At 40.1% G+C, this 21544-nt stretch overlaps 1 protein-coding gene across 2 annotated transcripts in view; it reads right to left on the bottom strand.

The window, feature by feature from the left end:
- The window catches only part of LOC121526116 (mitogen-activated protein kinase kinase kinase kinase 5-like), a 66307-nt gene that overhangs the window by 28790 nt on the left and 15973 nt on the right, over positions 1–21544 (bottom strand). For both annotated transcript variants that reach the window (XM_041812487.1, XM_041812496.1), the window contains exons 2-4: positions 10014–10071; positions 1085–1175; positions 941–1005 (exon numbers count right to left, since the gene is read on the bottom strand). In XM_041812487.1, the coding sequence (XP_041668421.1) occupies positions 941–1005; positions 1085–1175; positions 10014–10071 (214 nt within the window). The remainder of the gene's footprint in view (positions 1–940; positions 1006–1084; positions 1176–10013; positions 10072–21544) is intronic.

Raw genomic sequence — 21544 nt, 5'->3', positions numbered from 1 at the left:
TTCCGGTCTGCTTTGGCATGGGTTTGCGATCGTTTGGTGGTGTATCCAGTGGTTGCTGCGGTAGCCGTTAGCTTAGATGCAGCTGTAGGAAACCAATGGTTCAATCGGAACTGAACCACATATCTTTTTAACTTTTTAAAACTTTTTACTTTAAGCTGAGTGACTGTGAGAGTTGTTGGAATGGAAACGATACATCCCCTTTCCAGTTGCAGTGGTGTGAACCGACACGCTATCAGAAAGTACCAGAGTGGCCTGTTACAAGAAGTTGTGAGCTTCAGCTCCTCTTGTTTGGAGGTTTTGGTCCAAAATGGACTTCAAACACTCACATTTGGCTGGAATTAGCTTTTGATTAATATCAATTGTTTATCTATTGTTAGGGAGCATTAAGACTGCTTGATACTTTCATTAATACAAATGATGACTGCTTATATGGAGAGAAAGGTTCTCTCTGCTGTGTTGCTCATTAAGCAGCTCAGCTAAAATGTGTAGCTCCGATAAAGCTACACAAATGCACAAACACAACCTTAGATTTCAAACTGTAACTGTACAATACATCAGACATTTTCTCTTCCTTTTTCTAACAGAAACACAATGAAACCTGATGCTGTTAGCTCTGCTCTAAAGATGCTCTCTGGGTTAGCTGAGCAGTACGTCCCAGCCTTCCAGAGCACAGGGTGATACGGCCTCTGTTTAAGCTTGAAAGGCGGAGGCCGGGGTTGTAGAGGCAAAGCTCTGCAGCACCAGTGTAATGTGATCAGTACTGGAGTAGCAGGGACCAGAAAATGGCCTGAATCGTGTAAGAATGAGCTGTGATTGGTTAGTAAATGATAAAAAGCGATAACTCAATCAGCAGGCTGTCAGCCGGGGTGTATGACATCCGTGTCCTGGATGAACTAACACAAAGCTTCATTATTAGATAAACTCAAACAAACTCCCTCACCATGGTAAATGTCTTGCAGGGAGCCTCCTCCACAGAACTCCATACATATCCACAGCTTGTTAGCTCTGCAGAGAGAGAAGAAATAGCTCAGTTAACTTCTGTTTCTATGATTCATAGAAAGAGTTAAGAAACTTAGGAACTAACCGGATGTAGCTGCCATAATATGCAACTATGTTGTGATGTTTGCAGCTCTTTACAATGACGATTTCCTGCTGGATGATGGAAAAATCATCCTCTGTGGACACAGAAAGAGAACACATTTATTAGCATCACTGGTAATCACATAAACACAAGTACACACATATTTTCAGCAGGAAACATAAGAGCAGAGCACTAACTTTTCTGCTCTTTCGGGGGTACAGAAAGTCCTCTGAATAGCTCGGAATATAAAAGACTGTTTTTAAATGCATTTCTATCATTATTAGTCCAGCTTGAGTCTGAGGTTTCAGTCTGGTTAAATGAAGTTTTTCCTCACCACTGTAACTTTGCTTAATCTTTCTTAGTGTACTCTGGTTAGATTAATCTTGGATCTTTGAAAATAATATAACAAAAGAGTTGATCTGTGTTCTGGTTCTTTAAATGATTTATTTTCTGTCTTGGAATTGACTTGAAAATGAGGGCTGCCCTGCCATGATCTCTCGAGTATACAGTCATGGATGAAAGCACTGGCACCCCTGGAATTTTTCCAGAAAATACACCATTTCTCCTAGAAATTGTTGCATTACAAATATTTTGGTACACACATGTTTATCTAATTTATGTGCATTGGAACAACACAAAAAAACCCAGAAGAAAAAAGCCAAAATTGAAATAATTTTACACACAACTCAAAAATGGGCTGGACAAAATGATTGGCACCCTTCTAAAACTGTGGGTAAATCATTTTATTTCAAGCATGTGATGCTCATTTAAACTCACCTGTGGCAGTAACAGGTGCTGGCAATCTAGAAATCACACCTGAAGCCAGTTAGAATGTATAAAAGTTGACTCAACCTTTGTGTTGTGTGTCTGTGTGTGTCACACCAAGCATGGAGAAGAGAAAGAGGAGCCAAGAACTGTCTGAGGACTTGAGAAGCAAAATTGTGGAAAAATATGAACAATCTCAAGGTTACAAGACCATCTCCAGAGATCTTCAAATTCCTTTGTCCACTGCTTAATATAATCAAGAAGTTTATAACCCGTGGAACTGTGGCTAATCTCCCTGGAGTAGACAGAAGAGAAAAATTGACAAAAGAATGCAACGTAAGATAATTGGAATGGTGGATAAACATCCTCGGTCAAATTCAGGCTGTCCTGCAGACTCAGGGTGCAAAAGTGTCAGCTCGGACCATAGGTGGTCATCTGAATGAGATGAAGCGCTATGGCAGGAGACCGAGGAGAACCCCACTGCTGACAAAGAGACATAAAAAAAAGCCAGACTGGAGTTTGCAAAAATGTACCTGAGAAAACCTCAATCCTTCTTGGAGAACATTTTGTGGACAGATGAGACTACGGTAGAGCTTTTTGGAAGAGCATGTCATTCTACTGATTACAGAAAACAGAATGAGGCCTACAAAGAAAAGAACACAGTACCTACAGTCAAACATGGTGGAGGTTCAAAGATGTTTTGGGGTTGTTTTGCTGCCTCTGGCACTGGGTGCCTTGACTGTGTGCAAGGAGTCATGAAATTTGGAGCATATCAAGAGATTTTCGGCCGCAATGTAGGGCCTAGTGTCAAAAAGCTAGGTCTGGTACAGAGGTCATGGGTGTTCCAGCAGGACAATGACCCCAAACATACCTCAAAAGGCACCAAGAAATGGTTGGAGACAAAGGGCTGGAGAGTTCTGAAGTGGCCAGCAATGAGTCCGGATCAAAATCCCATTGAACACCTATGGAGCAGAGCATGTGAGCGGAGCGGAGCGGGAGCGAGCGGGGAGCGCAAGCGGAAGGATTTTGGCCTGAGCGCGGAGCGGTTTTTTCCAAAAAGCTGGACTGGCACCCTATCTTGCGCTCCATCCCACTCCAATTTCGCTCCAGTACCGCTCACACCATGCGTCTGAAGCATGTCTCACCCAGAATGCATCTGCAAGAATTTGTATCCGTGAAGTATCCCATGTTGGTTTCACTGCTCCTGCAGAGAGACAGCGACATCCAGCACGTCAGACTGGGCTTTCCGCCGGAATAATCCGAGAGACTTGAGATGCCTGCACAGTGTTGATATACCAATATTAACACCATCGTCATTTTTTAAAAACATCAGTATTTCCAAGTGTCTGAAACCGCGAGGATGGTAATGGTAATGCGCTTCCGTGTTGTCGTTGAGTGAGCGGTGAGTGATTTGAGTGGAGTGGGTAGAAATTTGAGTGGAAGGTGGAGCGATAATGAGTGGAGCGGCGTGACTCCCCTCTGAGCGGACGAGCGGGCGCAAGGAACAGCTCTGTGAGCGAGGAGCGGGAAATCTCATCGCTCCACTCCGCTCACATGCCCTGTTATGGAGAGATCTCAAAATTGCTGTTGCAAGAAGACACCCTTCTAATCTGAGAGACCTGGAGCAGTTTGCAAAAGAGGAGTGGTCCAAAATTCCAGTTGAGAGGTGTAAGAAGCTTGTTGATGGTTAAAGGAAGTGATTGTTTTCAGTTATTTCTTCCCAAGGATGTGCAACCAAATATTAAGTTGAGGGTGCCAACAATTTTGTCCAGCCCATTTTTGGGGTTTTGTGTAAAATTATGTCAATTTTGGCTTTTTTCTTGTGTTGTTCAAATGCACATAAAGGAAATAAATATGTGTGTACCAAAAACCCTTGTAATTACAACAATTTCTGGGAGAAATGGTGTATTTTCTGGAAAAATTCTACGGATGCCAATACTTTCATCCTAGACTGTATTCTAAATCAACAACAACAACAAAAAAAAAGAGTATGGTGTAGACCTCCCCCCTTTGTAAAATGTCTCGGGATGACTTTTGTTATGATTAAATAGTCTCCTGTGCTCCTAAGAAATTCAGAAGATGATTCAAAGGTCTCCCTCTCATAGGCAAATCCAAAGAAGAGACTGGAACACAATTCACCTTTTTTGCATTCTAGTAAGGTGCAAAGGGCTAACATTTCCACACTCACTGTGTCTACTCTGATGGAGATGCATTACAGGCCAATAAGAACAACAAAATTGACCATGTTGTTGGAGTGCACCACTGTCCGAGGGTTCATGGGGGGAGCAGATTCAAGCTTGAAACATGTCGACACATGTGTTGGCAGCATTTCTTTTTCAGTTTTCAGACCCTTGAGACGTCCACAGCATGATGAGGGGCTTCTGGCACACCCTTGTTCTGCTACACCCAGACGGTATCCTAGGCCATGCATACCTGCCACTTCCACCCCTTACTCCGCTCTAGAGGTGTGGACTTCATTTTGTAACAGATTATATTCCAATGCCCCTGGTTATATGCAAGGACATCCAGAGCACCACTGGGGTGGGTTGTGTTGATCCTCCTCCCACCGTTGGTGCCCTCAGATGGGCTCACTCCCCACTTCTATGCCTTAATGCAGCTTCAATTTTTGGCCCAAACATGCCTAAAAGTTCTGCACAGTACTGTATATTGATTGATCCACTGGTTAATTAATTATCCAGTCAGACTGACAGAATGTCAAAACATCAATCTATACAGTCACCTTCTGCCCAGCTGAGTGTCCTCTATACAGCTACTTTATGAGACATCACACTGATAATACTGTGCATCCCTGGATACAATTATCATAAGAAGATGAGATCCCAACAGGGTAAAGATTACAGTGTGTGCAGGGAGAAGAGAAAGACAAAAAATCTGCTGTTTTAATTGCTTACTTACTATTTAATTTGAATTTTTTCCTTGTCTAGACTCGAAGCTTTTTCAGTAAAATCTATATTTGATATCATGCAGCTCTTCAGAATCATGAATGCTCTTTGTTTTTGTTTCTGCAGGAAACACAGGCCAATCAGGTCTGCAGTATTTTAATGCTTCAACTTTAGACACAAACCACAAGTTTCCACTGTTTGTTTGTTTGTGAAACCAGATTTAAAGATAGACTCAAAGCGGTAGTCTATATAAAGAGGTCAAAGTGATTCGATGTTCCTGTGTTATGATTTTAACTGATATCTAATGCCACTGTGCATGCAGACCTCCCCCATGTCTGGCTCCTTGTCCAAGCTGCCTACGACATTCTACCAACTCATGCAAACCTTCACACCAGCAGCAAGAATGAGATGCTTTCCTGCACACTCTGCTCAGGTAGAACAGAGTTTCCCAACCATTTTTCCTTGGAGCCCCCCCTACATGTACCGGAGCGCCCCCCCCCCCCCCGAATTATTGAATTATTTCAACTATAATACCCTAAAAAAGGCCCATGCATGCTTTTTTTTTAACTCAAAAGACCTTAGTATAAACTACTTAATAACTGTTTTGTCATGGTTTTAGTCAATATTTGCAAATCTAATTTTGGCAGCCTCAGAGCAGACAAAGCCTCATGCCCCCCCCTAAGGTCCCTGATGCCCCCCCTGGGTGGTACTGGACCCCAGGTTGGGAAACAATGCTAGTCCAGAGCATCTCCTCAGCAGCTGCCAAAAAGCCCTTAAAGACAGCCACTATCACTGGTGACACAGCCATGTGCTAAAGACTGTAGATACCCCCATCAGCTCAGGGAAACACCAGCATGAGCCAAATAAGTCCATCACCATCGCTAGAGAAACACCCCACCCAAAAAACCCAAGATTCCACAGAAGCTGGCAATGAGGATTTGTGGGACACTTGTTGGGTGAAGTCCTAAACCAGCTGGACATGGTTTGGAGAATGCCCCCAGATGGCCTTGGATCAAGAGGGCAGATTCGTGGGCGGCTGCTGCTGAGGTCTGATGTAACCCGGTTGGGTGGGTGTCTGATGACATATCACTGAGGATGAGTCCCAGTGAATCTAGAGGATTTATCTTGCACAGCATAAACTTGATAGTGACTCAGGGTCTCCAATAATTGTAATTTGAATTTTTAAAGATGTTGTTTTTGTGAGTTTAACTTCTGGAGGTCTAATTAGCTGCAGTAATAGTAGCCTGTTTTCTTTTGTTATTACTGGTGTTTATACTTCATAGCTTTAATTTGTAGGGTTCGTATCAAGGGAAATAACCACTCTCTCTTTCTCTTTCTGAATTAGTGGTTGTGGCCCTGCTTTTGAGTTTTTACTGCAGGGTAGTGTTTGTTAAAAGCTCCTGTAATGAGAGCATAATGAGGTTAGGAGTTTGTTACTGTGTTAAATGTTGGGGGACTTTATGAAGATGAAGGCGGGATTACACACTCAACCACAGCGAGAAGCATGCTCCCAGGAGCCTCTTAGGACACAAGAACGAATAAGTCATAGTTATATCAACAGAGAAATCAGAGACTAGAGAGCAGGTTTTACGGGCAGGGTAGATCCTCACCTGTTTGATGCAACTCGAGTCTGTTTTTTCTCTTTTCATAAGTGATCAGTGCGTCTGCTGATCTGTTGTTACTGAGATGTGAATATGAATTTCCCAGGTATTGCTGTGACTCTCTGCATCTTTTATTTTTTCTTGATAAGACTCACTTGGCTATAAAACAGAATTTTCCTTGTAAATCTGAATCCTTTCCTGCTGTTGTTCTACATTTTCTTTGACATTCTTGCCTTTATTAACTACAGCAAATACAACTACAGAGAGACAAGAAATATGAGAAGAAGGAGTCCGGATGCCATTAAACAAACAGGCTCAGAGCAGGTCAATCCTTCTATAGGGCAGTGATCATCAACTGGGGGCCCGAGGGCCACATCAGGCCCCTCATATCTTCCCATCTGGCCCCCAGAACATGATTAAATTCAGAAATATACAAAGGAAAAAATAGGTTGATGTATGTAAGGTACCTTTTTTAAATTCCCTACAGCTATTTAAAAAAAATTGAGATTGATAAAATTGTCTGGATTGGTTAAACGTTTGATTCATTTCATTGCCACCAAATATGATGCACGATAAACACATATTTTGAGTTTATTCTTGATTAGAACTATGGTTTTCTTTTGACTTCAAGCGTTTTCCTGCCTGAGAATCAGCACTAAATATTCTTTTACTAGCACAGCTTTCTTTCAATCAGGGCACACCATATTAGCAGCGAACTCAGAGATGGAGAACATAACAGCACTGGAGATATTCAGCTAAAATATCTCAATAACCCCCTTGTGGCTGGATATGGTATAGGGATTGATCTTACTTTAAGAGGCTAAAAATGCCATATATTCAAAACAAAATGAATTTTTAAGTACGTTAATTAGACCAAAAGAATCTCTTAATTTAAGTTTATTTGAAAGTATGGCCCCAAAAGCATCCATCAAGGAAAAATCTGGCCCTAGGACAAATGTAGTTCATGACCCTTGACTATAGGGAAACATGATTAGCCAGCTAAAGGTTTTAAGTCAGATCTCTTTGTAGTGGGCACCATAATTGCTAGTCAGTTAAATTATTAACATTTAGCTGTCATTTCCAGCTCACACTCCCAGTCAAACCCTCTGTCTAACCTGTAATACAGCCGTCTACCACTAGTAGCAACTGTGGTGGTTCTTAATGACTAAAGCCTAGCTACCACAATGCTCTTTACTCCCACATGAATGACTAACTAGTAGCAACTGATAGCATCTCTTCAAACAGCATGGTTAGCACTATTTTGATCTACAGTACAGGGATAAAGTTGTCCAGAGGTTATACTCACATATAACCAGGGATGGAAAGTGATTATTAAGATTTAATCAAATTACTGTACTTGAGAAGTTTGTGGATACTTGTCATTTTTTGAGTAGATTTTGTAATCAGTTATTTTCTTTCTACCTATGCATGTTTTAACTGGAGTAACTGTACTTTTACTTGAGTACTGAACTCTTGTACTTTTCCAGCCTCTGTTGACTAAATAGTAGAACATAGCAGGAGAATGCTTCCACAACACAACCCAAAACAGCTGGTGACTGCTGGGTTGTTTTGCTCTTGTTTCTAATGGATTGTTGTTGTTTTTGATTTAAGGCATATTTGCACCATGAATGAAGTTATCCAGTGAATTCATGTTTCCAACTGTGACTGTAGCTGTGCCTAAGGGATGCATTATGACAGTTCTTCATCTGTATGCATTGCCATGCTATGAGGTTGACTGTTAGTTGGAGTTAGTGCAGCTCTGTCTGACTTAAGAGTAGTTTAACTATATGTAGTGTTGTCTAATGTAGACACTTTTTAAGTGTTCAATTTAACTCTACATGAGTTTAATTAACACTTTAAATTCTGTGTGTATTTTACTTTATTATTGAGGCTGTGACTTTAACTGAACAACCAGGTTGGAGATCTATTCTCTTGTTGTTTATGCCAGTAAGGAAAAAATAACATTTACTGAACTACTCCTCAGTAGATATTTAGTACTTTTAGCATATTTTAACTTCGCCACTTTACACTTTAACTTGAGTAGATTTTTAGATCAGTGTTTTTACTTTTACTTAAGTAAATCTTAACCAGAGTAACTTTACTTTGACTTGAGCACAACAGTTGTGTACTTTTTCCACATCTGCACGTAACCAAGAAATGTGGGCTTTAAACAACTACAAAGAGGATCGAAGGCCTGCAAACATTCTGCAAACCAATCCACCTCACTAAGGTATGAAGTTGCTTAACTGTTGTAAAGTGAAGTTGGTTTGTATTTACCAGACATTAGACATGTCCTAATAATTTGCGTTTAATCAAAAGGGGAAGTTATTTTCCTGTGTTGATTTTCAGCCACTTCCCCTCTTCCAACCAAAGTCTGCAAAGACCAAATAGTATCTAAAGATTATCTTGCCAGATTTTCCTGTGGTGTGAGGTGTGCAAATCAGATGGATTGGCCAGATTCCATATCTATCAAAAGGCAAATCCAGCTTGCAGAGTTCCAGTTTGAAATGTTTGTGCCAGGTCTGAAAACAGAAATATCCAATCAGCCTCATTTGAGGTGAAGAAGTCACCGATAGAGTAAAATACAGTACTGAGGGGCATCTGCTCCTTCCTTAAAAATGTCTGAATGATATAGTCCAGCACTGCTTAATAATGCACTTAAATGTAATTTAACCATAGTAAAAATATTGCTCCTAAATGGGGAAATTATGGTTCAAAAGCACATTAAAACGCATGGATATTTGTAAAAATGGCACAAAATTTGTTGCTTGGCTAGCCGGTTAAGGGGGGCCCTGTGTAATATTCTCTCTGGGGGCCCAGAATTTCTAGCTACTCCCCTGTAGCAATGGACAGGGTTTTTTTTGTTCTGGGAGACGAAAGCAATGGCTGATGGCTGTGTAACACTTAGCTCAGAGGTTGCTATTGCATAGTGTAATTTTTATCAGAACTGGATCACATTTTTTTATTTAATTTTCTTGTCAGAGAAGATCTTTTAGCTCTTCTCCTGGCCGCCTTGGCATGGGTTTCATTCACATCAAACTCTGCCGTTCATAAAGTGTGGCAGCGATTGCCTGTTAAGTACAGATTACAGCCTCAGTTTGTCTTATCACTCTGATTGGTCCATCATGAATGTGACAGGTTGATCATCCGATCACCTTCAAAGACTTTCTTGAAAAGTCCTGCCCTTTCCAAATGCTTTTTACAGGAGCTTTGCCAGATGAATGTGAAATATATCCATACAATGGATTTTTGAAACAGTCTCTCTGGTGTGTCAGTTAAGGTATATCAATAAGGATCTGTCCCTGTCTGATCTGCTCTCTGAGGGAAACAGTGACGACAGTCAACCAGACAGGAGCAGGATGGTCACAAAATCAGACGGCAGGCCAACTAAAGGAAGAAGCACAACAAACACAGCCATGGCAACAATAATACATGAGAAGCATAAAGTTGGATGGAAGTCGGAAATGGAGGAGCAACTTTTTGATTTGTGGCAAAACTATGAGTTTTTACACTGCACTTTAAAATATACCACAATCTAACTGACAAGAGAGGGAGCTGAATTGAAATTGCAACTGTAATGGATGTAATGTACAAACGTAGTGTGTGATAAGAGTTAAGATGGATGAGACGAAAACAAAAATCAAAAACAGGGTAAGCACTCACCTGGCTCCATCTTGATGACTTTGATTGCTGCCAGCTCTCCATTCTGCTTGTTACGTGCCTGAACACAGAAACACAGACATACACAGAGGTACTTATTAAACAATGCAGCTTTCTGTGTGTGTGACTGTTGTGTGTTTGAGTGGAGTTTTCTTGTGAGCCTGCAGAGCTTCATTTCCATGGTTGTCGCCCAGATCAGTGGCGTTAAACAAACAGCTCCATGTACTACACTGTGTCATTAAAGACAAAAATATATCACACATGGTAGCCTGCAGAGCCCAACATACACAAACGATGACCTTTAAAAGTGTGATACCAGGGACTGGTTTCACTTCCCTTTGTTATTCACGCTATTTATTAACAGAAACCACGGCTGCATTTACACAGAAATTTTTTCTAAATGTGTTCGAGCTGCTTTTTTTCAGCAAGTTGACCCTACAAGTGTTTGATCAGAAGAAGACTGAATGTGGCTCAGCCTGAATCAGCGAGGTTCTGGGCTGTAGTCCTCTCTTTATCAAGCGTTGGCTCACTTTCATGAGGATACTAATGACACGATCTAAGAGAAAAAGTCTTAAAAATCTTTAAAAGCTGCAGAGAAAAAAAGGAGTAAAGTTTACTGCTGCAGACCAGTTCATCCATTAATCGTACTTTATTTGTACAGCCCCTTACAGACAAATTAAGTTGCATTTTAAAGTTGTTTGCAAGTAAACAGAAAAAGTGATTGACTAAAATATTCGATCTTAGTCTGATGTACACCAATATGAATTAACACAATAAAAAGATAAATCATTAAATAATATGAGAAAAAGAAATTACCTTTCTTTAGCACCATTATCAAGTCATAAAACGCTGTTTAAATGACATCCTGCATGTAAGCCTTAAAATCTAAATCAGAATCAAAGATAACTCCTGCATTTTGGGTTTCTTTGCTTGAGTTGACTCCTATTTTGTGAAGTTTAGGGATCAGTTTCTGTCTGAGCTTCTGAACCAATGATGACACCTGTTTTGTCCTAATCAAGTTACAAAAAAATGTATTACCATGGCTTTATATATATGTACAGTACTGTGCAGAAGTTTTAGGCATGTAGAGCGCTAAGGGTTCGTCACAGGTCCTGATGTTCCACAACCCCGGGTTGAAGAGAGGAGGGAGGGCGGCCAGAGTCAGTGTCGACACATTTGACATGAATGTGTGTTGCTCAGCAGCCAAGGTCGAGCTTAACAGCATTTCTTTTGTCCGGGCCTTTGCACCCCTGGTAATACGCCCAGCAACCACCAACAGCTTTCAGGTGCTTAAAACATACAGACAACAACCAGGGGGTTGTGGCAACCCTCTTACCTGCCCTAATAGCACCCTAGGCTATGTTTAAGCACCACATCTACCCATAACTCCGCCCTAAAGCTGTGGGTTTTGTTTTGTTTTCATCAGTTTATTTTCCCATGCCCCTGGTGATATACAAAGACATCCAGAGCATGACCTGGGTTGTGTCAATCCTCCTTCCCGCTCGATGGGGCCCTCAGGTGGACTCGCCATTACACGCCTTACTTCAGCATGAAATATATATATATATATATATATATATATGAAAAAAAGTTAAAAGTGGGTCTGTTTGTCTGATAGTATCAGGGGATACAGCCACATAGAGCTGAGTGTCATCCACACTCAGGTGGAAATAGCTGATGACAACACCGTGGGGTAACAAATTAAAAATGAATGGTCCTAAATGAAAGGTATTTGTGTTGTTTTTTAAATATAAAAAAATCTAAAACCCATACTAATACAAAAAGCAGTTTTTAAATCATGATTTCATCTATTAAGGTAAAACACCATCCAATCCTACCTGGCCCTATGTGAAAAAGTAATTGTCCCTTAAACCTCCTAACTGGTTGTGCCACTCTTAGGGGAAACAACTGCAAGCAAGTATTTGCAATGAGTCTTTCACAGAGAGACAAGAAAGGAGGAATTTTTGCCCACTCTCCCTTGCAGAATTGTTTGGAGGGTTTTCAAGCATGAACAGCCTGTTTTAGGTCTTGTGCCACAGCATTTCGTTCCAATTTAAATCTTCACTTTGCTCAGCCACTCATTTTATTTTTCTGAAGCCATTCAGAGGTGGACTTGTTGGTGCTTTTCAGATTATTGTCCTGCTGCATAACCCTAGTACCTTCATTCTGAGGTCATGAACTGATGGCCAGACATTCTCCTTCAGGATTTTCTGGTAAAGAGCAGAATTCATGGTTGAATCAATTATGGCAATTGATCTAGGTCCTGAAGCAGCAAAGCAGCCCCAGCCCATCACACTGCCACCACCATGTTTCCTTCAGGGAGGAAATATCTGCTCACCCTGCGTCTGCCCTGACGCACAGACAGTCATATGTGTAGTCGGTCAGCGAGTGTGGGTCAGGTAGGGAACACAGACGATGGAAATTCTGCCGTCTCAGTCTCTGAGCTCGGGATTGATTTATTATCTAATTATCAGTCAGAAGTGTCTTTTCTCCGCTTAGAGGAGTTTTACATCCGGCCTGATTCATATAATGTCAAAGGGATGATTTGACACAATTGATGCATTTTTGTAAGGACAAAGATGGCTGATGCATCTCATTCTGAATCTGCTAAGGCCGGCAGCACAGATGATTTTTACAGCTGAACTGATTTAAAAACACAGCCCACAGACATGAGGACAGTTTCCACTTATTTTAAACGTTATAGTCCGATACACTAGAGAATTAGGCCCGACAATGAGACCCCAGTTTGGTGTTTGTATCAGCAATTTCAAAATGGTTATTTCACAATCAAGATATCTCGCAGAAACTTAAGTGATCAGATTTGACTTCAAAAGAAAAACTAATGTGGAGGACAATTTGTTAGCTGGCTATATTGGTGCAAGATCTGCTTTGAAGGAAGAAAAGAGGACAGAAGCATGGGTGAAATCATGATTTAGAAGAAGGTATTTTTATCTTTCTAAAATTTAAAGAGAATAATATCTAGATTCAGCTCGCTCTCATTGGTTATTAAAGTCCAACCTGGAGGTCCTTTAAGTCCTTGATCAGTGCACTAACTTTTTTTAATGGCATGTCCCTTTCAGCACACTTTGGTTGAGTCATGTCAGCATTTTTTTGCATCAACAGTGATGCCAAAGAAGGCCACTGCTCCTCAATATCTCATTGTCCTTAAAAAAATTACAGACATCTCAGTGGACAAGTCAGAAGTCATCGGCATCTTCTGTTATCAAACACTCATCTCTTCACTGTTCCCTTATCTCCATTTCACATCATTAACAAGTTCCATTTTCTGTGGATAAGTTAATGTTACATTCTTCAATCTACCCAAAGTTCCCAGTTTTCTTTCAAAATAAGAGCGATTCTGAATCCAAACAGACAAATATTGTGCAGGCCCAATGAAGTGTCAGATAGATTATTTCCATGATTTTCTTTGACTTCTTGTTTATTTATAAAGTCGGAAACTCTTTGAATGAATAATCCATATGTAACAATTTCAGAATCTCATTCAGCAGACACATTTGTCCAAAGCACTGCACATCTGAGAGATAGGCAGGTGTTTGTGGCATGAAGGACTTTGCCCAAGGTCCTCTTGTTTGCAGAGTATTGTGCTCTGACTCAGGTCAGCACAGAGACAAAACTATTCAGCTCAAAGCGGTCGAATGCTTATCAATCCAAAGCGCCACAAGCCTGGTTCCTGCTTTCAAAACATAAAAGTGCTAGATGTCATATTTTTTACAAGGAGAAATTCTTAGGGTGCAGAATCAAACATTTAACAGATGCAGCATGGACAGTGAGCATGCAGTACTGTGTGATGTGCTGTGATGTCGGACGCTCATATGCTGTCAGGATGTGGTGTAAAATATTTAAAGCTCAGCCTGCTGCCCTGAACACTGCCTCCACCATGTTAACAGAAGGGACATGGGTCAAACTGCAACAGTTAAACACATGTCAAATAACTTTAAGTCAAACCCACACTCTGATGATAGTGGCTGTAGTTGATAATTAATGTCCAGGAGTTCAGTTTTCTGTTAAGTTTTAAGAGTGAAGTTAGTCGATGCAATGCAGCATCAAGTTCAACAGCTCTGTTTACAAATGTGGCACCTTAACACATTAACAAACAGTCTTTGGTTAGTACCAAAAAACAGGATTGTATATTCATGTTTGTAAATTCAAGACCTCACAGAGACTGTCTTGCCCACTGTACATTGACTCTATTGTGTCTTCTTTCATAAATATTTATATTTTCATAAGTATTTAAAGGTTTTTAATATGTGGCACCTTGTGTTACAAGTCCTGTTGCTGACCTGAGGGCAGTGGTGAGTATGGGCTGCTGTGAGCATGTGTGGAGTCCTTCATGGACTCTCTAGGAAAGAGTTTTTCATAATTATGCACAGTGGTCAGCATTCATCTTTTACCTCTTTCAGACAGCACTGTTTTTGGCACACTGCCCTTTTGTGTTGCAGCTTAAGATAAAATAAGCAGCATGTCGGCCAATCTGACAATGTGGAGACATGCAAATAAAAGTCTTTTCAAGCCTAGCTGCTCAAGGTGTTGTCTGATCGGGCTCAGTGTAAGACAAACAGCTTTAGTCAACATCAGCGACAAAGGCCAGAGAAACTAAATCACTAAAGTATATTTAGTTAAGAAGGCTTGGTACAGCACCTGACACCAGTAATTGTAAGAAATGTAAACTATAATGTGTCAATGAGAAAACAACATGAAGCGTTAGTCACAGAGCCTTTAAGAAGTAAAGGCACCCATCTGCTTTTAAACTGATTACATGATCTGTCTTCATGCAAAATGACCTGATATCACGCTCCCTTTTCTATTTTCAGCAATCAATATCATCATTGGAGACATTTTATTAGTAAAACATTGTTCAATATTTTACTCTTCATGCAGAATCTGCAAAGTCCCAAACCAGCCTGTATTCCCACCTCTATGTGAGAGCAGCAAAGACAATCTCAGAGATATATAACTTCAAATGTCTACTGGTTAAACAAAAACTGTGCCTCGATACCAGCAGGAGAAAGTTGATATTTTTGGGGGAAGTGAGTCTGAGATCAGTTATCTGAAGGTTGTGTTCAGCGTCATTTATGGCTGAATAAAGACTAGCTCGTCTCTCACCCCTCTCTTTCGCGTCATTTCTGTCCATCCTGATCATTTCATCACTGTGGATGTAGTTCGCTGATTTCCTACCGTTCCACTTTGACACCACAATTAGGCCGACTTTACGTAGACCACCTCCAACATTAAAATATTTTCAACTGTCAAGCGTCTCCTTCGATTTCAGTTAAAGTTCATGACGTTCGGTGCTTACAGACAGCCATTTGAAGGTGGAATATTTACATCCGTTATGCCTCGCCTGCACTGGTAAGACAAGGAGGTGTAAAGGTGGGCTGATGTCATTCTACCCAAGCCTTGCAACACTGGTGGACTCAGGGTGTTTGAGGGCCCAGTATGATGATTTTAAAAGGAACCTACTGTGTGAAGTGGGGCACCATTTTTTTTTAATTTATCAAACATTTATAGTCGAATAGTTTGAAATCCTGGTTAAGATTTTGATATTTTAATCATGATTATACCCACTAACACTTCTGTAAAAACAGAAGAAATCAGGAACCATTTGAGGACTGACTGAACAAAGATAGACAATGGAGGATTTCAATGAACATGAACTTTTCACCAAGGAGCTTTAAGCACTTCAGGGCTAGTTTCTCCACTGTTGGTTATATAGTTTTGTCCACTGAGAGGAGACCCTGCCCACTAAAGACAACCCTGGAGAGCACTTTGTCATTTAATCTCCACTGGAAAGGCCGCATGGAGGGCAATTTAGCATGTATTAGCCATTTAAAGGAAATTTTGAGACACTGTCATTTACCCAAATAATCATATTTTGTTTATTCAGGGCCCTTTTTCATTTTGTGTATTTGAAGGGACCTTAGGAGAGCATTTAGTCATATTTTGTTTATTTGAAGGTTCTTTAGGAGGGTGCTTTGTCTAATTTTGATTATTCAAAGGTCCCTTAGGAGGGTGCTCTGTCAAAACATATTTTGTATCTTGAAGGGCCTCTAGGAGGGCACTTTGTAAAATTTTAATTATGCAGAGGGCCCTTAGGAGAGCACTTTGTCATATTTTGATTATTCAGGAGGGAACTTAATCAGATGTTTTTTTCTAATTAGGCATTTGAAGGCACACTTTGTTTAAATTTTATTAAAGAGAGCGTTTGTGTATTTATTCTGAGGGCCTTTAGAAGGGCGCTTTGTCGAATTTCTAATTGGCAAATTAGAAAAACAAATTAATTCATAACATAGAAAAAGTAAAGCCTCTAAAAGACTTAATGTGAAACCTTTAACATTACTAAATGGTATCATTCAGTATAAATAAAACAAATAAACCTCCATACTGTTTTTAAAAAGAAGAACTAAATCTGCTTGTTTTCAGTGATGGGTGTTTCTGAGAAAGTTTAGTCATTTTTACTGTTAGAGAGCAGATTACTGCACAGCCATGCGTGTACTTTCTTGGGCATTATTGCACAACTCTTCGTGTAAAATATGAGACATAAAACACACATGAACAAGGTCAACATGTGGGAAATAAAAGAAGCTGTGTAGTCACACAGACTCTCATATGAGGTACAGCCCAGACTGAACATGAAAGCAACAATGACAGTGGAAAGTCCACTGCAGTAAGGCTGTGTATGTGTGCATATTTGTGTGTTACTGTGTCAGTGTGTGCGTGACATCAGAGAGGTCAATGCGAGGAAAGACGCCCAACAAGTAAACAACTAAACATACAACCACACACAAACACACGAGGTGGACGTCAAAGCGAAAGCCGCAGAACTTCCACACAAACGTTTCCATCTCTTAGTGAGTGGACTCCTTTCGTCTGATCATAGATGAGGAGGGCTCTTTCCTTTCATTGACCTCTGTGAGACAGGTTCTCAACTGAAGGGTAGGAGCTATGAGTAGGTCACACAGCTAATTTAGTAGTAGCAGTATTTTTACTCAGCCATCACACAAAATGCAACAATTATAAACCGTAAGTTAAAGTCAACAGTCATGTATTCATGAACTACACAGTGCTTATATTAGTCACATGGCTCATTTTTATTGAATTAATAATTGTTTTAAGGCATATTACCAGAACTCCACCCAGTATGACATGCAAGGAATAAATGACGCTTAAGGCCTTATAGTCAAATGTATTCCTGGATTTATACAGAATTGCATGCTTTGATTTTATTTTTATATAATCAATAAAAAGTTTAGTCCAGTTTGTATTTCTGTGGGATGCTGGAAAAAATATGGCAGACAAATCTATGATGTGCAGACTTACATCTGTGCTTTTTATTCAACATTTTTTCCATTAAATTGAGTATATTTTGGTTGCTTTTTCAAGATTTCAACTAATTTACAGTGTTATATTAAGACAACAACACTGGTAATCCCACAGTTATGACTTTATATCTTGAGATCTCCACTAAACAACCAAAATTTACTTGTTACCATGGGAAACATAACATCAAATGTATGCATTCTTGTACTCCAATTGCTTTGCTGATGGTGACCTTTTAAAGCATGTTTATTTTGTCTTTGTTTAATATGTTTTGTTCCATCTTAAACCCAGCTCAGACTAAAGATCTGTGACACAGCAAACCACTATAGAGCATCACAGACACAGCTACAGCAGAAATGAACTGAGCTATTGAGGCTGAAATCAGGACGTCTGAAGGTTTTGCCTGCGATTCAGTTCATCAAACTAGTGAGCTGATTTCTGGAAATGCAAGCAGGTAAATGTGAAACGGAAATCTGGATTCTGAAATCAGGAATTTTTTTAAACAATTACATGCCTTTTGTAAATTGCACAATATGTAAAATTCTGCCTTCAGTGGCCTCTCTATCAATATGACAAGTACAGACCAGTCCTGCCAATCTCTGCCAAACTCTTCACTTCTTGTTTTGATTTGAGGACTCTGTTCAATAATGGCTCCTCATGAGGCTTAGATAATCAAAGTTTTGTTTTCACTCATAAATTTCTCATAATGAGGGGGAAATGCACTTAAAAGTGCACTTCCACATTCACATTCATGATGGAAGCAGCCCCAGAATGGGCATGTGCTCTGGGATCCAAGGATGCACTCTGAGGTTGCTTCCAGCAAGAATGCAGAGGTGTACTTTTAAAAGCAGTTCAGTCAGGGACACTCATTATACGTTTAATCATTTTATTGCAAAATGTCTGTATACATATACATATACACAGTTTTACTTGGTAGACAAGGCTCTGCTCAGAAAAAGCTCCCTGGGTAAGCCAAGCAGCATGCTATGACTTTCCAGGAAGCATGTAGCTAGAAACCTCCATATGAATAGATGTATTTATGACAACGCATACTGACTACAATGTAATTAGTTAAAAAGCAATGAATCCACAGTAGCATGAACCTGAATATGAGAGTGCAACAAGCTTTATGCTATAAAGGAGGAGGCTGGGGTGGAGGAGGTTAAGCTTTTCCATTGGCAGCAGAGTGGTGCATCAGCATTAATGCAAGCAGGGATTAGTGAGAAGTACATCATAATTAAATACACTAATGTGTTGAGAGAAAGCTCTGTGATTGGCTGAGGCAGCTGGAAGGTGATCATTTGGCCACTAGCTTATCAAAGCTGAGCGTATGATTTTTTTTTTTTGTCCTGCATAAACTAATGCTAAGCTTCATTAGATAACACACAAGAAAATCAAGGCTGTAGTAGCTAAAACTGTCTGAGGAAAAATAATTGTTTTCAGCTGATATCTAAGTTAGAGAATTTTTTTGCTTATTTGTGTCTGTGAATTTTGCTGCCGTGCTAAGATGGTGATGGCAGCTTGGGATGATCACAATTATGCAGGAATCATGCAGCCTAATGTTGCACATCCTAATGAAGACAGAGATACAGAAAACAGTAAATATGCAGTACTGTCCTTGCTCTCAAAGCAATGTACAAGTCTAACTGTTTCCTATCACAATGCAAACCGAGTATTTGACATGATATGGAAGGACACAGAAAGGGAGAGCTTTAAGTAATGTGGACTAACACGAGAACAAATCTGATTAACAATCAGATAAAATGCTTCAAACCACATGCACAGATAAAACAGTAAGATAAGACTCTGACATCTCGGGAGAAGTTAGCAGTTAGCTTGGATCAATTAGATTTGAGTTATCTAGAAACTTTACTGTGATAGTCCAAATTTTTTTATTGTTCCCATCATGTAATTCAAGTCAAAAGATTAAGAAGTCAGTGAAGTTTTGTTACTAAAAGGTGAAAAATGTAACCTAGCAGATGTTTTTTTTTAATAACACCTGTTTCATCCTGGGGCTGCAAGGTGTCAGTGCAGAGGTTAGCACTGTTGCTTTGCAGCAGGAAGGTTTGTGGTTCAAATCCCCATCAGGCAGGGCGTTTCTGTTTTAGTTTGAATGTTTGCTTTGTGCATGCACCGATTCTCTCTGGGTACTCCAGTTTCCACCCACAGTCCAACATCACTCGTATTAGGTCATGAGTGACTTGAATTTTTCACATTAGTAGCATCATTTTGCACCATTTGCATATGTATTCTGCCTGACAGAGTAAGTGCCTTTACAACTCTTTTTACTCCAGGTAGTATGTACTCAGACATGGGTGAACTCACATCAGCCTGAGACCAAATGGACTCGAATGAACCAGACTATAGGGTCACTTGTACTTGAATCTAGGCCTGGGTCCCTACTGTGAAACCATCCAAATTTCCTGTAGGTGTGAGTCTAACTGTGTGTCTCTGTGTGCCTGCTTTTGACCTCTTGCCCAAAGGCAGCTTGGATAACCCACACATAAATGTCAGTCACAGGCTGATTAATGTCATTTGTGGGATGTTGTCAGTCTTAAGTGTCATCAGTCTTCCTCTTTTATAAATAATAATAAAAAAAAAATCCTCACTCATTTAAATGTGCGCACAAAGAAACCTGACACAGTTAACAGTGCAGGCACCTCCTGTTGTTCACTGCTGGTTTCTCTCACTTCTTGATTTTGTGTCAAAGCCTTCACACACACACACACACACACACACACACACACTAAAATACCAGGTGCAGCCCACAGCTCCAGCAAGGCTGCAGGTCTGTAATGAGAGCTGCAACCAAAACTGCAGTTTAGCAGCACAGCCACATCTGATAAACACAGTCAGGCTTTATGCTGAGCTGCAGTAGCTTCCATCAGAGTTGAGTCAACTCTAGAGAAAATGAAGCCCTGCTCCAAAAACATGCTCTGAAAAAATCTTTTACATATCCTGAATTAATAAACCTAGACTTTGAGCAGTTTTGTGAGAGAAACACCAATTTAGTGAGCATAAATATTCTAAATAGATAAAGAGTTTTGGTTTGTGAAAGTGGCTGAAGATGCTGTAGTCTAAGGCTGGGCAGGAAATTGAGTTTTTAAGATGAATTGACTTTTTTTCTTTATTATATTTGACCTTTATATAACCAGGAGTATTACCACTGAGGTACAAAACTATTTTTTTAGTCCTACTCATATAAAGAAAGTAGCAGATTGATAAAGGTCATGTAGATAAGTAAAGATCAAGCTAACTGACCTCCAGATAACCTATTCGAATGAGTACTTTCCAGATAACGATATCAATATTGGGTATCAATGCCATTACCAAGCCCACTCAGCCTCTTTTTAAAGCATGATGTTAGCCTCTCATTATGTGAGGGTTGTGTCTGCAGTTTGCTGATATTTTAACAGAGAGGAGGATGAAAACAGTAGAGCAGAATGAAATTATGCACGAATAAAATGTCAAGAGGAGGGATGAAGAACGTACATTACCGCTCAAAAGTTTGGGATCACTCCGAATTTTCCTTTTTTTCCTTGGAAAAACTCATGAAATTAGTCTGAGGAGGAAATACAGCAAATAAACTGGACATGCTGGCATTGTCAGAGTTAGAAATAATGATTTTAATGAGAAATGTTCTTTAAACTTTCCTTCATAGAAAAAAGAAACACCTTTGGCAGCAGCTGAAGCCATGCAGACATTCTAGCTGTCAGTTTTTCCTTCATACTGTACGGTCAAGCTGCTCCCACAACAGCTCAATAGGGTTCAGATCTGAAGACTGTGCTGGCCACTCCATTTAAATATTTTGTAGACATTCTGGAGGTGTGTTTTGGGTCATTATCCTGTTGTAGGATTAAACTGGTCCTAAGCAAGTGCTGTCCACAGGGTATGGCATGGCATTGCAAAATCTTGTGATAGCTTTCCTTCCTGAGGGTCTCTTCCACTCTGTATAAATCTCCTATTCTACCACCTCCAAAGCCCCCCAGACGCCACGCTGCCTCCACCTGACTGATGGTTCATTGTTCCTGCATCTTTTCATTTGTTCTGCGTCTCACAAATGTTCTTTAGTTTGAACCAAAGACCTCAAACTTGGACTCATCTGTGCATGACACCTTCTTACAGTCCTCCAGTGGCCAGTCTTTTTGCTCCCTTATTAGTAAAATGGTTTTTAGCTGTGAAACATGATTAACTTG

The sequence above is a fragment of the Cheilinus undulatus genome, linkage group 2, assembly GCF_018320785.1.
Source record: "Cheilinus undulatus linkage group 2, ASM1832078v1, whole genome shotgun sequence".
NCBI lineage: Eukaryota > Metazoa > Chordata > Actinopteri > Labriformes > Labridae > Cheilinus > Cheilinus undulatus.
The sequence above is the reverse complement of the archived record's forward strand: the minus strand, read 5'-3'. Positions and strand labels throughout refer to the sequence as shown.